The 15,625-nt window shown below is 43.0% G+C and overlaps 1 protein-coding gene across 1 annotated transcript in view; it reads left to right on the forward strand.

The window, feature by feature from the left end:
• The window catches only part of LOC135504686 (glutamate receptor-interacting protein 2-like), a 62,673-nt gene that overhangs the window by 34,223 nt on the left and 12,825 nt on the right, over positions 1-15,625 (forward strand). The window contains exons 10-17 of the mRNA XM_064923476.1: positions 7,075-7,194; positions 7,506-7,619; positions 7,888-8,074; positions 10,751-10,896; positions 11,139-11,219; positions 12,474-12,537; positions 12,822-12,967; positions 13,442-13,586. Of these exons, the coding sequence (XP_064779548.1) occupies positions 7,075-7,194; positions 7,506-7,619; positions 7,888-8,074; positions 10,751-10,896; positions 11,139-11,219; positions 12,474-12,537; positions 12,822-12,967; positions 13,442-13,586 (1,003 nt within the window). The remainder of the gene's footprint in view (positions 1-7,074; positions 7,195-7,505; positions 7,620-7,887; positions 8,075-10,750; positions 10,897-11,138; positions 11,220-12,473; positions 12,538-12,821; positions 12,968-13,441; positions 13,587-15,625) is intronic.

Genomic DNA, 15,625 nt, shown 5'->3' on the forward strand with positions numbered 1-15,625 from the left:
TTATACATGTGGCTGAAATGGCTGAATCCACTAATTTGAAGGGGCGTCCACATACTTTTGTAGTATATGAAGAGTGGTACTCAGTGACATGTTTTTGGATTTGCCAACATAATGCTTTGTATTTTTTGCAGTTTCACTTTAGTGCCTTATTGCAAACAGGATGGGATGTTGTGGAATATTTTTATTCTGTACAGGCATCCTTCTTTTCACTGTCATTAAGGTTAGTTTTGTGGAGTAACTACACTGCTCAAAAAAATAAAGGGAACACTTAAGCAACACAATGTAACTCCAAGTCAATCACACTTCTGTGAAATCAAACTGTCCACTTAGGAACCATCACTGATTGACAATAAATTTCACATGCTGTTGTACAAATGGAATAGACAACAGGTGGAAATTATAGGCAATTAGCAAGACACCCCCAATAAAGGAGTGGTTCTGCAGGTGATAACCACAGCCCACTTCTCAGTTCCTATGTTTCCTGGCTGATGATGTTTTGGTCACTTTTGAATGCAGGCGGTGCTTTCACTCTAGTGGTAGCATGAGACGGAGTCTACAACCCACACAAGTGGCTCAGGTAGTGCAGCTCATCCAGGATGGCACATCAATGCGAGCTGTGGCAAGAAGGTTTGCTGTGTCTGTCAGCGTAGTGTCCAGAGCATGGAGGCGCTACCAGGAGACAGGCCAGTACATCAGGAGACGTGGAGGAGGCCGTAGGAGGGCAACAACCCAGCAGCAGGACCGCTACCTCCGCCTTTGTGCAATGAGGAGCAGGAGGAGCACTGCCAGAGCCCTGCAAAATGACCTCTAGCAGGCCACACATGTGCATGTGTCTGCTCAAACGGTCAGAAACAGACTCCATGAGGTTGGTATGAGGGCCCGACGTCCACAGGTGGGGGTTGTGCTTACAGCCCAACACCGTGCAGGATGTTTGGCATTTGCCAGAGAACACCAAGATTGGCAAATTCGCCACTGGCGCCCTTTGCTCTTCACAGATGAAAGCAGGTTCACACTGAGCACATGTGACAGACGTGACAGTCTGGAGAACGTTCTGCTGCCTGCAACATCCTCCAGCATGACCGGTTTGGCGGTGGGTCAGTCATGGTGTGGGGTGGCATTTCTTTGGGGGGCCGCACAGCCCTCCATGTTCTCGCCAGAGGTAGCCTGACTGCCATTAGGTACCGAGATGAGATCCTCAGACCCCTTGTGAGACCATATGCTGGTGCGGTTGGCCCTGGGTTCCTCCTAATGCAAGACAATGCTAGACCTCATGTGGCTGGAGTGTGTCAGTAGTTCCTGCAAGAGGAAGGCATTGATGCTATCCCCAGACCTGAATCCAATCGAGCACATCTGGGACATCCTGTCTCACTCCATCCACCAATGCCACGTTGCACCACAGACTGTCCAGGAGTTGGCGGATGCTTTAGTCCAGGTCTGGGAGGAGATCCCTCAGGAGACCATCCACCACCTCATCAGGAGCATGCCCAGGCGTTGTAGGGAGGTCATACAGGCACGTGGAGGCCACACACACTACTGAGCCTCTTGTTTTAAGGACATTACATCAAAGTTGGATCAGCCTGTAGTATGGTTTTCCACTTTAATTTTGAGTGTCACTCCAAATCCAGACCTCCATGGGTTGATAAATTTGATTTCCATTGATAATTTGTGTGATTTTGTTGTCAGCACATTCACCTAGAAAAGAAAAAAATATTTAATAAAAATATTTCATTCATTCAGATCTAGGATGTGTTATTTTAGTCTTCCCTTTATTGTTTTGAGCAGTGTACAATGTTGTTGAGCCATCCTCAGTTTTCTCCTATCACAGCCATTATACTCTGTAACTGTTTTTAAAGTCACCATTGGCCTCATGGTGAAATCCCTGAGCTGATCCCTTCCTCACCAGCAACTGAGTTAGGGAGGACACCTGTATCTTTGTAATGACTGGGTATATAGATACATCATCCAAAGTGTAATTGAGATATTCGGTCTGCTGTTAAAAGGTAATATCTACTGATAGGTGACCTTCTTTATCGAGACATTGGAAAACCTCCCTGGTCTTTGGGGTTGTATCTTTGTTTGAAATTCACTGCTCGACTGAGGTGCTTTACAGATAATTGTATGTTTGGGGTACAGAGATGAGGTAGTCATTCAAAAATAATATTAAACACTATTATTGCACACAGAGTGAGTCCCTGCAACTTATTATTTTAAATAATTTGTTTAAAAAAATCTGAAAACATGATTCTACATTAACATGATAGGGTATTGTGTGTAGGCCAGTGACACAATATCTCAATTGAATTAATTACAAATTCAAAATGTGGAAAAAGTCTAGGGGTGTGCACACTTTCTGAAGGCACTGTCTGTTACCCAACAGACACAATCCAGATAAACTGCGTTTTCAGCATAAACACACCCCTACATGGTAACCTTTGTTAACTGCTGCTGCTTTAAAGGGACTGCAGAGGGTTTGCTGCCTCTTTCCACATTCTGTGAATCACGCTGAGTGTGGAAAGTGCTGGGAGGCAAGCCTTGTGCCCTGGGGTAGACCGCCGGCCTCTTATTCATAGTGGCAAGCTACGCACCCACAAACACACACCTCTCTGGGATGGTTCATGCCGTGTTTTTTTCCAGGCTTTTATCTGGCCCAACGGTTTGAGTTGATTTCGTAGCATGTGAAGCTGGAAGGGATCACTGAAACTGATGTGTAGTAGAACTATCAAATCAAATCAAATGTTTTATTCACATGTGTCGAATACAATAGGTGTAGGCCTTAATGTGAAATGCTTACTTACGAGCCCCTAACCAACAATGCAGTTGTTGCATTGGATAAGAAATAAAAGTAACAAGTAATTAAAGATCAGCAGTGAAATGACAATAGCAAGACTATATACAGGGGGGTACCGGTACAGAGTCAATGTGCAGGGGCACCGGTTAGTTGAGGTAATATGTACATGTAGTTATTAAAGTGACTATGCATAGATGATAACAACAGAGAGTACCAGCAGTTTAAAAGGTGGGGAAATGCAAATAGTCTGGGTAGACATTTGATTAAATGTTCAGGAGTCTTATTGCTTTGGGTAGAAGCTGCTTAGAAGCCTCTTGGACCTAGACTTGGCGCCCCAGTACCGCTTGCCGTGCGGTAGCAGAGAGAACAGTCTGTGACTAGGGTGGCTGGAGTCTTTGACAATTTTTAGGGCCTTCCTCTGACACCGCCTGGTATAGAGGTCCTGAATGGCAGGAAGCTTGGCCCCAGTGATGTATTGGGCCATACGCAGTACCCTCTGTAGTGCCTTGCGTTCGGAGGCACTACAGAGGGAGAATGCCAAGTTGCCATTCCAGTCAGGATGCTCTCGATGGTGCAGTTCTTTTGAGGATCTGAGGACCCTTGCCAAATCTTTTCAGTCTCTTGAGGGGGAAATGGTTTTGTTGTGCTCTCTTCACGACTGTCTTGGTGTGCTTGGACCATGTTTGTTTGTTGGTGATGTGGACACCAAGGAACTTGAAGCCCTCAACCTGCTCCACTGCAGCCCCGTCAATGAGAATGGGGGCGTGCTCGGTCCTCCTTTTTCCTGTAGTCCACAATCATCTCCTTTGTCTTGATCACATTGAGTGAGAGGTTGCCCTCGCACCACACGGCCAGGTCTCTGACGTCCACCCTATAGGTTGTCTCGTCGTTGTTGGTGATCGGGCCTACAACCACTGTTGTGTCATCGGCAAACTTAATGATGGTGTTGGAGTCGTGCCTGGCATTGCAGTCATGAGTGAACAGGGAGTACAGGATGGGATGGAGCACGAACCCCTAAGGGGCCCCTGTGTTGAGGATCAGCATGGCAGATGTGTTGTTACCTAACCTTGCCACCTGAGGGCAGTCCGTCAGGAAGTCCAGGATCTAGTTGCAGAGGGAGGTGTTTAGTACAAGGAAAGGGGTAAAAAAATAATAAATAAATAAATAAATAAATAACAGCCAATACTTCTTTAGGCTATAACCTGTGCTTTATAGCATTTAAGAATAAAAATCATTTGTAAAAGGAGTCAAGTCTATCGACACTGTAAATGCAATCAAAAAAGTGGAACATTTCAGAACAGTAATTATTCTCTGTTATAAACTGGGTGGTTCGAGCCCTGAGTGCTGATTGGCTGACAGCCATGGTATATCACAACGCATACCATGGGTTTGACAAAACATTTATTTTTACTGCTCTAATTACATTGGTAACCAATTTATAATAGCAATAAGGCACCTGGGGGTTTGATATATGAGAATATACCACGGCTAAGGGCTGTGTCCAGGCACTCTGCGTCGTGTCATACTTAAGAACATCCCTTAGCCGTGGTATATTGGCCATATACCACACCTTCTTGGGGCTTATTGCTTAATTGTGTGGCATCTGTCTCCAATCACATTAACTTTTCACCCAATCGAATAAAGCTTACCAGTCAAAACAGTTTTTGCATATTTTACATTTTGTGATGTTTTGGTCTTACACGGAACCCAAACTGGCTGCGTGCGAGTGCCATCGGGCGCTATCGTGCATAAATGTATTTTGTCCCCCTACACCAAACGCGACATGCAGGTTAAAATATCAAAACAAACTCAACCAATTACATTAATTTGGGGACAAGTCGAAAAGCATTAAACATATATGGCAATTTAGCTAGTTAGCTTGCACTTGCTAGCTAATTTGTCCAGGGATATAAACATTGAGTTGTTATTTTACCTGAAATTCACAAGGTCTTCTACTCCGACAATTAATCCACACATAAAATGGTCAACCGAATCGTTTCTAGCCTTCCAGGCTTTTTCATCTTTGAATTTATATGGTGATTGGCATCTACACTTTTACCACGACAACCGGCAAAACATTTCATCTTTCAATCACCCACGTGAGTATAACCAATGAGGAAATGGCAAGTGGGTACCTGCTTCTATAAACCAATGAGGAGATGGGAGAGGCAGGACTTTCAGCGCGATCTGCATCAGAAATACAAAGTTCTATTTTAGCCCTTGGCATCGCAGACGCTCGTTGGCGCAATAATTGAATAACATGGATTTCTAAATTTATTTTGCGACGCTGGCGCACGCGACGTGTCCGGTCTGGTCAGCATGTTAGGCATTTTTGGGGGGGGGGGGCTGTCGGTGCTCACAATTTGTGTTGTTGAAAATTACTACTTGATCAACAATACTACTTGAAATGTAACAGTATAACTTTAAACCGTCCCCTCGCCCATCCTCGGACGCGAACCAGGGACCCTCTGCACACATCAACAACTGACACACACGAAGCATCGTTACCCATCGCTCCACAAAAGCCGCGGCAAGGGGAACTACTACTTCAAAGTCTCAGAGTAAGTGACGTCACCGATTGAAACACTATTTAGCGTGCACCACCGCTAACTAAGCTAGCCGTTTCACATTCATTACACTCACCCACCTTTTGACCTCCTCCTTTTCCGCAGCAACCAGTGATCCGGGTCAACAGCATCAATGTAACAGTATAACTTTAGACCACCCCCTCGCCCATACCTGGGCGCGAACCAGGGACCCTCTGCACACATCAACAACAGTCACTCCTCGAAGCATCGTTACCCATCGCTCCACAAAAGCCGCGGCAAGGGGAACCACTACTTCAAGGTCTCAGAGCAAGTGACGTCACCAATTGAAACGCTATTTAGCGCGCACCACCGCTAACTAAGCTAGCCGTTTCACATCCGTTACAGAAACATGAAGTGTTGTCATTTAACGAGAGACTAGTTTCAATGCCAAGATTTTCACTTGAGAAATACTGCACCAAACATCTTAGTGAGATGTAAAAACGTCAAAATTTTATGACAAATTTCTTAATTCTGACTAATTCCAGGAAGTGTTTCTGGCTAGGGCTCCCGAGTGGCGCAGTGGTCTAAGGCGTCACTACAGTCCCTGGTTTGAATCCAGGCTCTATCACATCCGGTTGGGAGTCCCATAGGGCGGCGCACAATTGGCCCAGCATTGTCCGAGTTTGGCCGGGGTAGGCTGTCATGGTAAATAAGAATTTGTTCTTAACTGACTTGCCTGGTAAAATTGAAAAAATCATTAAAATGTTGTTGCTTTGTTCTATTAGCAGGGACAAACAACAGTTAAATGTTCTTATTTTTCAAGCGAAGGTCTTTAGGGAATATGTGAGCACAGACTATTGCTTTACCTAGCCGAGTTCTGCTGGGAGAAAGCCAAACCTTTGTATGCAGACTCTTTATCCTCAGATTAGACACTGACAGCTCACGCTCAATTGATCAGTATTGGCCTGCCAATCAGGAGAGAGGGGAGAAATGCCTTATCATCATGACAGAGACATTATCTGCAATCAGCTTTTCGGGTTTCAGCTGTGTTCAATGAAGGTAGATTCTCATGGCATGTCCTCTCTTCACTCAAGACAGTATTAGCTCAGTGAGAGTCAGTTCTGACTGACCTGACAGTGTTTTTTAAACAGATGATTTTTCTTTCTTCCAAAGTGAAACGTTTAAATGCTCTCCAATCTGCATGCAGCTTTGTTGAAGCTTGTTAATTAACTTAAACAAGGAAGATCAGCCAGCCGTTCTTTGCTCCATTCAATTAATTCAATTATATGTGTTTCACAGAGTTTCTTGTGTTGACAAAAATACATTATGCCACAGGATTATCTAGCGTACCATGAAGAAAACATTAAATATCAATTACTCTGCATGGTGTTATCCTGCAGGCTCTGTGTGGAGTAAATTTAGACATGGAAAGGAAAACAGGATTTCATGGGTAGAATTTAGCAGATTGAGAGAGCGATTTTTTTATTTTTTTTTTATTTTACCTTTTTTAACTAGGTAAGTCAGTTAAGAAAAAAATCTTATTTTCTATGATGGACTAGGAACAGTGGGTTAACTGCCTTGTTCAAGGGCAGAAAGACAGATTTTTACCTTGTTTACCAGCTCGGGGATTCGATCTTGCAACCTTTCTGTTACTAGTCCAACGCTCTAACCACTAGGCTACCTGCTGCCCCAGGTTTTCCTAATCTTTTCCTAATAAACTATTATTTTGTTTATCGTTTTGTTTATTTGTGGCCGTAGTGAAAGTACAGAAAAGCAACCTTCAACACTGGGAGCCCACTGCCAACTACAGCCACACCCAGCACTGCAAGACATGGAGCAGTCCCTGCCACCAGCTCAACCAGCAGGACCACTGCAAATGTAAGTTGGAATGTGTGAATATGCTGCTGGGTATAGTACAGTATATAACCTTTTTCCTTGTTGCATTTTTGTATTTTGAGTTGCTGTTGATCATCAGTCATTCTTTGGGGTTAATGATCCTAGATATGATCCCAATGATATGATATCATTGACTTTGCATTAGCATCATATGTCGCTCCTGTGGAGTTACAGGTCAAGTGGCGAGTTGCATTATTCTACCTTGAGGGGGACTTCTCTTTGCATTGGTTTGATGTTGTGAGCATATGTCCTTTCAGCTCTGGTGTGTGGTGGCTTCTCCCCTTCCTCCACAGCCACCTCAGGGTACAGCAGCACCCTGCCCTGCCCCATCCCCCCCGTCGCCCCCACAAGCCCCCACAGCACGACACACAAGAGATGCCAGCGGAGAAAGGAGCACAAGAGCTCACGTATGTGGATTGTTTTTTTCCGTGTGAATTCATAACATTGTTTTATAATAGTTTGAGAATTTACCCTGCCTCCCCTCGTCAAAGTGGTGACCGCTCTGATGACTGATCACTGACGTCGACTAACATGACTGATGGAAAGACTGATAGCTGACTCCCTCTCTTCTTTTCACTCTCGAACACTCACTTTCCCTTTCTCTCTCTAGCGCTCTTTTCACTCTGACCATTTATTCTTTCTCTCTTTCTCCTATCCATCCAACCCCCGTACCAGTGTCCCTAGCATCCAGCTCAGTGGGCCCTGGGGGTCAGGTTGTTCACGTGGAGACCAGCGAGGTCGTCCTGAGGGGGGATCCACTCCTAGGGTTTGGGGTTCAACTGCATGGGGGTGTTTTTGCCACAGAGACCCTGTCCGCCCCCCCAGTCATCCGCTTCATCGAGCCCGACAGCCCTGCCGAAAGGTGACCCACCCACACACAGAGATGCATGTGCGCACACGTCCTTCCACACAGAGACACACAGTGTGTTAGTCACTCAAGAGGATGGTGGGGCATCATCAGGAGTGATGGGGCGAGTCACTGCTTTCTCTGAGGAGTCTCCTAACTATCCAAAGACGTCAGTGTTCGATACACTATGTCCTATCAATTCCATTAGCCACTTTGCTTTGATGTAATTGAAATAACTGCACTGGTATTAGAACCTGTGTTTGTGAGAAGCATTCTAGTCTACTTTCCCGGTAGTTTATTCGTCACACCACACTTTAACACTCTAAACACTCTTAATTTTGATCCTTGCAAATAATATCTGTTTATTGAATAAGATAAAAACGATACAGGCCAATTAAGAGCGAGCACCGATTAGGCCAGTGTGTGGTCTCTCTCCGTATCTTGAAAGATTAATGATAATGTCTGTATGAACAAGAGAAAGCCTTGTCCCCTGGGTGGTGTAATACCATTAAAAGGCTCCCGCCGTTGGGAGGGAATGACTCAAGCAGAACATCGTATTGTGATGTTCGTCTCAGTCCTGACGCGAAGGTAAATGAATCGCAGTGGTTAGTGAATGAATCCTAGTTCACAGTGCTCCTATGTGTTTGTCCTGATCATTATGTGATCATGGAAGTAAGTATGTGTCTGATTGTACAGTAGGAGTGTGGGTTTGTGGGTGCATGTGTGTTTGTGTAATGGAAGTGGTTTGGTGAAGTGTCTGTGCCCTTATTCAAGGTCAAGCAAGGTGAAGATTAATTTATTTATCAGAAAGATGATTGAGATTTGTTCAACTTAGGTGACATATTGATTCAATATTAGTAATTTTTCTGTGAAAATAAGTTTACTTAAAGGTTTCCCATTGCTCAGAAGAAGACAGGAGGGACCAGTCAAAACAAATGAAAAATGTAACAACATGAATTGATTGTGCCCTTCAGGGTCCTGACTCAGTGGATTGTTGTCAGTGAGAGGAGATCAAAAGGACAAAGTGGAGTTGAAATATACGAAACAAAAATATAAACGCAATGTAAAATGTTGGTCGCATGTTTCATGAGCTGAAATAAAAATGGTTCATATGCACAAAAACCTTAGTTCTCTCAAATTTTGTGCACAAATTAGTTTACATCCCTTTTAGTGAGCATTTCTCCTTTGCCAAGTTAATCCATCCACCTGACATGTGTGCAATATCAAGAAGCTGATAAAACAGCATGATCATTGCACAGGTACACCTTGTGCTGGGGACAATAAAAGGCCACACTAAAATGTGCAGTTTTGTCACAGAACACAATGCCACAGATGTCTCATGTTTTGAGGGAGCGTGAAATTGGCATGCTGACTGCAGGAATGTCCACCAGTGCTGTTGTCAGATAATTGAATGTTAATTTCTCCACCATATGCCACCTCCGATGTAGTTTTAGAGAATTTGCAGTACTTCCAACTGGCCTCAAAACCGCAGACCACTTGTAACCACACCAGCACAGGACCTCCACATCTGGCTTATTTTTTTGTAGGATCATCTGAGACCAGCCACCCAGACAGCTGATGAAACTGTAGGCTTGCAGAGTTACTGCACAAACTGTCAGAAACCGTCTCAGGGAAGCTTGTCTCCGTGCTCGTCGTCCAAGGACTTGACCTTACTGCAGTATGGCGTCGTAACCGACTTCAGTGGGCAAATACTCATCATCAAATCCCACTGGCACGTTGGTGCCCCATGGTGGGGTTAAGTTATGAGCAGGGATAAGCTACTGTCAACAAACACAATGCATTTTATTGATGGGAATTTGAATGGACAGAGATACCGTGATGAGATTGAGGCCCATTGTCGTGCCATTCATCCGCTGCCTTCACCTCATGTTTCAGCATGATAATGCACAGCCACATGTCGCATCTGTATACAATTCCTGGAAGCTGAAAGTGTCCCAGTTCTTCCATAGCTTGCATACTCACCAGACATGTCACCCATTGAGCATGTTTGGCATGCTCTGGATGGCTGCGTGCTCCAGTTACCGCCAATATCCAGCAACTTTGCACAGCCATTGAAGAGTGTGACAACATTCCACATATCACAATCAACAGCCTGATCAACTCTATGCGAAGGAGATGTCACGCTGCATGAGGCAAATGGTGGTCACCCCAGATTCTAACTAGTTTTCTGATCCAAGCCCCTACACTTTTTTTTAAAATTTAAGGTGTTTATTCCCAGCCATGTGAAATCCATAGATTAGGGCCTAATGAATTTATTTAAATTGACTGATACTTATATCTGAAATCTACAGCAGTCATGAGAGTAAAGAAAACAAGATGGATCTGTAAATGTGTATATGTTCCATATAACAGATGCATGGTATTCGTCAACATGGATAAGGTTTCTTATCGCTTTACAGCAGGAGTCTCATGGTCTCCGCTGAAAATGCTTTTTGGTTTCAGAGTTGGCTTAATCTGGGTCTGGGAAATGGGCCGTAAATGAGAGAAGTATTGGGGAAAACAGTTCGTAACACCTGGTCATTTGGATAAATGTCTGTCTAGTCTAACTGTATAAAGGCCACATTCACTATGAAAATGAGTTTTATATTTTAATCTAAAATGTGCCGAATGCCACACACAATTACCCTTTTTCCTCTATTTTTATCTTCTAACTGTGCTTTGTGTTGTCAGATGTGGACTTCTGCAGGTGGGGGACAGACTCCTGTTAATCAACAGAATCCCTACAGAGGATGGAACACTGGAGGAAGCCAATCAACTACTGCGAAATGCTGCTCTGGCCAATAAGGTCACTCTGGAGGTCGAGTTTGATGTAGCAGGTATAGCCTTTTTATTTTCTTGAATGTTTGTTTATCAAAGTTGGAAATGGCATCTCTTTTATCCATTCATATTTTAGCCAGAGCGACTAGTTAGTGCATTCATCTTAAGATAGCAAGGTGAGACAACCACATACTGTGTCATAGTTAGTACATATTTCCTTAATACGAGTTAAAAGGATAATCTGCATTTGTTATTTATGCTTTAATCAATCTGTTAATTTCATGTTTTTGTCCCCAATTAGAATCAGTGGTTCCAAGTAGTGGCGTGTTCCATGTGAAGCTGCCCAAGAGGAGGGGAGTAGATCTTGGCATCACAATCAGTGGTGAGAATACCAGATGCGAACAGCAGGGGGCGACGTAGCCCAACATTAGAATCCTTGGCCTTCATATCAAGTCAATTCAATCTCAGTTCAATTCAAGGTGCTATATTGGCATGGGAAACACATGTTAACGTTGCCAAAGCAAGTGAAGTAGATGATATACCAAAGTGAAATAAACAATAAAAATGAACAGTAAACATTATACTCAAAGTTCCAAAAGAATAAAGACATTACAAATGTCAAATTATGTCTATATACAGTGTTGTAACAATGTACAAATGGATAAAGTACAAAATGGGAAATAAATAAGCATAAATATGGGTTGTATTTACAATGGTGTTTGTTCTTTACTAGTTGACCTTTTCTTGTGGCAACAGGTCACCAATCTTGCTGCTGTGATGGCACAATGTGGTATTTCACCCAGTCGATATGGGAGTTTATCAAAATCAGGTTTTTTTCTCGAATTCTTTGTGGATCTGTGTAATTTGAGGGAAATATGTGTCTCTAATATGGTCATACATTGGTTAGGAGGTGCAGCTCAGTTCCCACCTCATTTTGTGGCGCAGTGTGCACAAAGCCTGTCTTCTCTTGAGAGCCAGGTCTGCCTACGGCGGCCTTTCTCAAAAGCAAGGCTATGCTCACTGAGTCTGTACATAGTCAAATCTTTCCTTAAGTTTGGGTAAGTCACAGTGGTCAGGTATTCTGCTGCTGTGTACTCTCTGCTTAGGGCCAAATAGCATTCTAGTTTGCTCAGTTTTTTTGTTCATTATTTGACACATTGGAAATAATAATATTTTTGTTTTCTTATGATTTGTTTGGCTTTTGGAGTTTTGTCTCTCTCTCTGTGGATCAATGCTCTGTGATCCATGACTGGTCTCTTAGACTGTCATAGAAGCTACTGCCTAATTATGTCTGAATAATAGCAGTCTAATACAAGCATTTATCATCAACTCTTTCACACTTTAACAAGCCTGGAAAAACAAAGGACAGCAATTATCTGTAGCACAGAGGATTTTAGTGAAGTGATACCACATATACTGAAGGTAGTAGTAGGGCAAGCCAACAGTGAACTTGTTATATATGCAATGATGTGGGACTGTTGTGGGTGTGTGCATGAAAGTGGAGCATGCAAGTGTCCAGAGCAAATTAAAATAATCTGGGCTACAGGTAACTACTGATAAATGTGATTTCTATTCCCTTCTATTATCATTGTTCATGTTATTAACATTTAATGTAATGGTGTCTCTGTCTGAACAGCAAGCAAGAGACCCGAAAAAGCTCTCATCATCTCTGACATCAGAAAAGGAAGCATAGCTCACAGGTGTGTCCCACATCCCAATCACATGGGGAGTCATGCTGATAAGATCAGCAAAGAAACGTCCAGTGTTTAGGTTACTCCAACAAATTACTTGCTTTACTGCCTCTGTTCTGAGTTTAGTTAAGTCTGAAATGCATTGATACAAGTCATCAGCAGGAGTTTTTCCTCACCATGTGACCTTACCAGGAAAAACAGGGCCCTAGTAATAGTATCTTTAAGATGCAAATGTCAGGTCCATGTTTTATCTGGTTTAATTTGCTGCCCTCCTTTCCCCTGCCTGCTAATAGGACAGGCACGTTGGAGCCAGGGGACAGGCTGCTGGCTATCGACAACGTGCGTCTGGAGAACTGCACCATGGAGGACGCCATGCATGTGCTGCAGCAGGCAGAGGACATGGTCAAGCTCCGGATCCAGAAGGACGAGGATAACGCTGGTAAGATGAACACAGAGTCATGCTTCAACAATAAAGATGCAGTATTGCGTGGAGAGGTTGGTTTAAAGTACAGATTTCTGTCCAATGAGGTTGAATTCCCTAATGGACACATCTCCAGACTGTATCAAAACATTGCTGTCTATTTACCTAGTATAAACACACGTCGTTACATACCATGTGTCATAAGAAAGTGAATATGTGATGTGTGATTGTGCTGTAAGTTCCCACTGTTTTCGCACATTTTTATGTAAAATACCATCTGAAAAATAACTGTAAAATTGTATAGCAGAGTGTCATGGTGCTTTGATTTGTCAAGTGGCTTGTTTTTACATGTTTAATTTGTGACTCATGTCTGATGTGTGCTAGCTAGTGTGCCATTTATTTTTGGTCTAATTTATCCCTTATGTAATAACTGTCATATTTCTACATGTTCTGAGCATGTGTGGTTATGTGTGCTCTCTCTGTCCCTGTCAGATGAGCTGGAGATGTCTGGTTCCATTATCTACACAGTGGAGCTGAAGCGTTACAATGGCCCGCTGGGCATTACCATCTCAGGCACAGAGGAGCCTTTTGACCCTATCGTCATCTCAGGCCTCACCAAGAAGGGCCTGGCTGAAAGGTGAGAATGTTGGGGTTCAGGTGTCAGTGGCATGAGGTTGGCGCTCCTATTATAAGAGTGGTTAGAGGTGATGAGACTATAGGGAAGATCTGAATTGCATACTCCTCGCATCCTCTCCCCTCTGACCTTTTCCTCTAATGGGTTTTGAGGTGGAGGCGAGGAGAGAGGACACGAGGAGTATATCATTGAGATTCTCCCATAGACTGGCTCCATAGGTGTCAAAAGCCTTTCCTTGTCTCTTCTGCTTCATCTGTACTGTATGTATAGACAGGCTGTAGGTGAAAGCAATATGGAGGATGCCTACCCGGGATCTGTTTTCTGTCTGGATTTTCTGTACAATTCTTTAATGTCAGTATAGATAGTCGAAGGTTGGACTATTGAGATGCACCTCGACTCTACTATTATGGTTGTGATTTATGGTTGAAATAAGGACGCTACGAATTGTGATTTTTGCCACACCCTCAAAGCCACACAGTGTAAAATATGTCAATAAACAATAGCTGTCTGGTCTGATGTTTGCTTAATCAGCTCTTTGTTACTCTCTCGCCAAACTGGACAGTCGGGCTGTTTCATTGCCACGACCATACAAAAAAGCCTCTGAAACAGAGAAGGAACTATCACCACACTCTGATGTCCTTTATCGCCTTCTTATTAGAGCCCAACCATATATCGTTTCACCAATATTATCAACTGATGATATTCGATAAACAGGATGAAAAAGGAAAATATGTTAAAAATAAATAAATAACAATAATCTACTGTATTGTTACGGTTAGGAGGCTCAAACACTAGAGTTGTGTTTTAATACCTATACTAACATACTGTATACTACGTACTTAATGAGTATGTACTATATACTCTTAGTTAATCTTAGTATACTATAAACAAACCGTATGTTTTCGGTTGAGCGTACTAGCTCTTCTCCTGTCTACGGGAAGTTGATGTTGTTGCTAAGCAACCTCTTGCTAGCTAGTTAGCATAACACATGACTAGTTAGACATTTTACGACTTTGGGTGTGTTCTTAAATTCAATCTGGAGTGCTAGAGTAAATTCAGAGCGTTTTGCTCTCGGAGCGCCTACTGGACGCTCGGGAGTAGGGTTGATTTGAGCATTCTGACCTTACAGCGGCAGTCAAGCACCCAAGCTAACGTTGGCTAGCTTGCTAGCTACCTCCAGACACATGAGAGAACACTCTGACCATTTTACGTGCCCTAGCAGAGCTGGTTAGGCAGTTTTCATGTTATCCATAGCGTTGGCGACTGTAACTGTGCTGTTGGCAACAATTTAATTACCTCTGCCATATTCAACGAGTGTTGAGCGCTCATAAATTCATTATTCTGTGCTCTGGTAAACTCAGACGAGAGTGCTCTGAGAGCGAATTTTCGAAAGCACCCGAATGTCCATTGAGAATGCACAACGACTATACCCTTTAGCTAAGCTAAGAATGTCGGGAATGATCAAGTCAATAAACGTTGGGTAGTTAACCTGTAGTTAATATACTGGCAAGTTTGACGTGTAAGTAGCCAACTAACGTTAGGTAGCTAGCTAACATATCGATACATACTGCTGTATTGATATGCTATGTGGTTCTTAAGGACAGCGTAGCTAACAATTTGTCAGCCAACATAACGTGTAAGGTAATGTATTTGAAAAGTCATTTATTACATTGCTCAACATTTTCTTAACATTTGTTCTAATTAGTCAAAGCAATGAATTTGTATCTGCTCTCGCTGTACTTCGGCGGCACATATTTTCCTCCATTTTCTTCAAATCTGAAAACAATGTGAAGCCATTTCCAGAATAATTGCATTATGGGCCCTAAAGTACGGAAATAGTGTTCTTTGTGTGTATACTTCATATTTTGGCAAATTTAGTACAACATCCGGGAACTTTTGGCATACTAACTATATCCATACTATGACTAATAAGCATACTATATACTCAATTCACGTCACAAATAGTATGGTTAGTGTAGTTAGTATGAGTATTCGAACACAGCTAAGGTTTCCACAAGATAGCAGGAAGTCGCTTTCTCAGC

The sequence above is a fragment of the Oncorhynchus masou genome, chromosome 18 (genome assembly GCF_036934945.1).
Source record: "Oncorhynchus masou masou isolate Uvic2021 chromosome 18, UVic_Omas_1.1, whole genome shotgun sequence".
Taxonomy (NCBI): domain Eukaryota; kingdom Metazoa; phylum Chordata; class Actinopteri; order Salmoniformes; family Salmonidae; genus Oncorhynchus; species Oncorhynchus masou.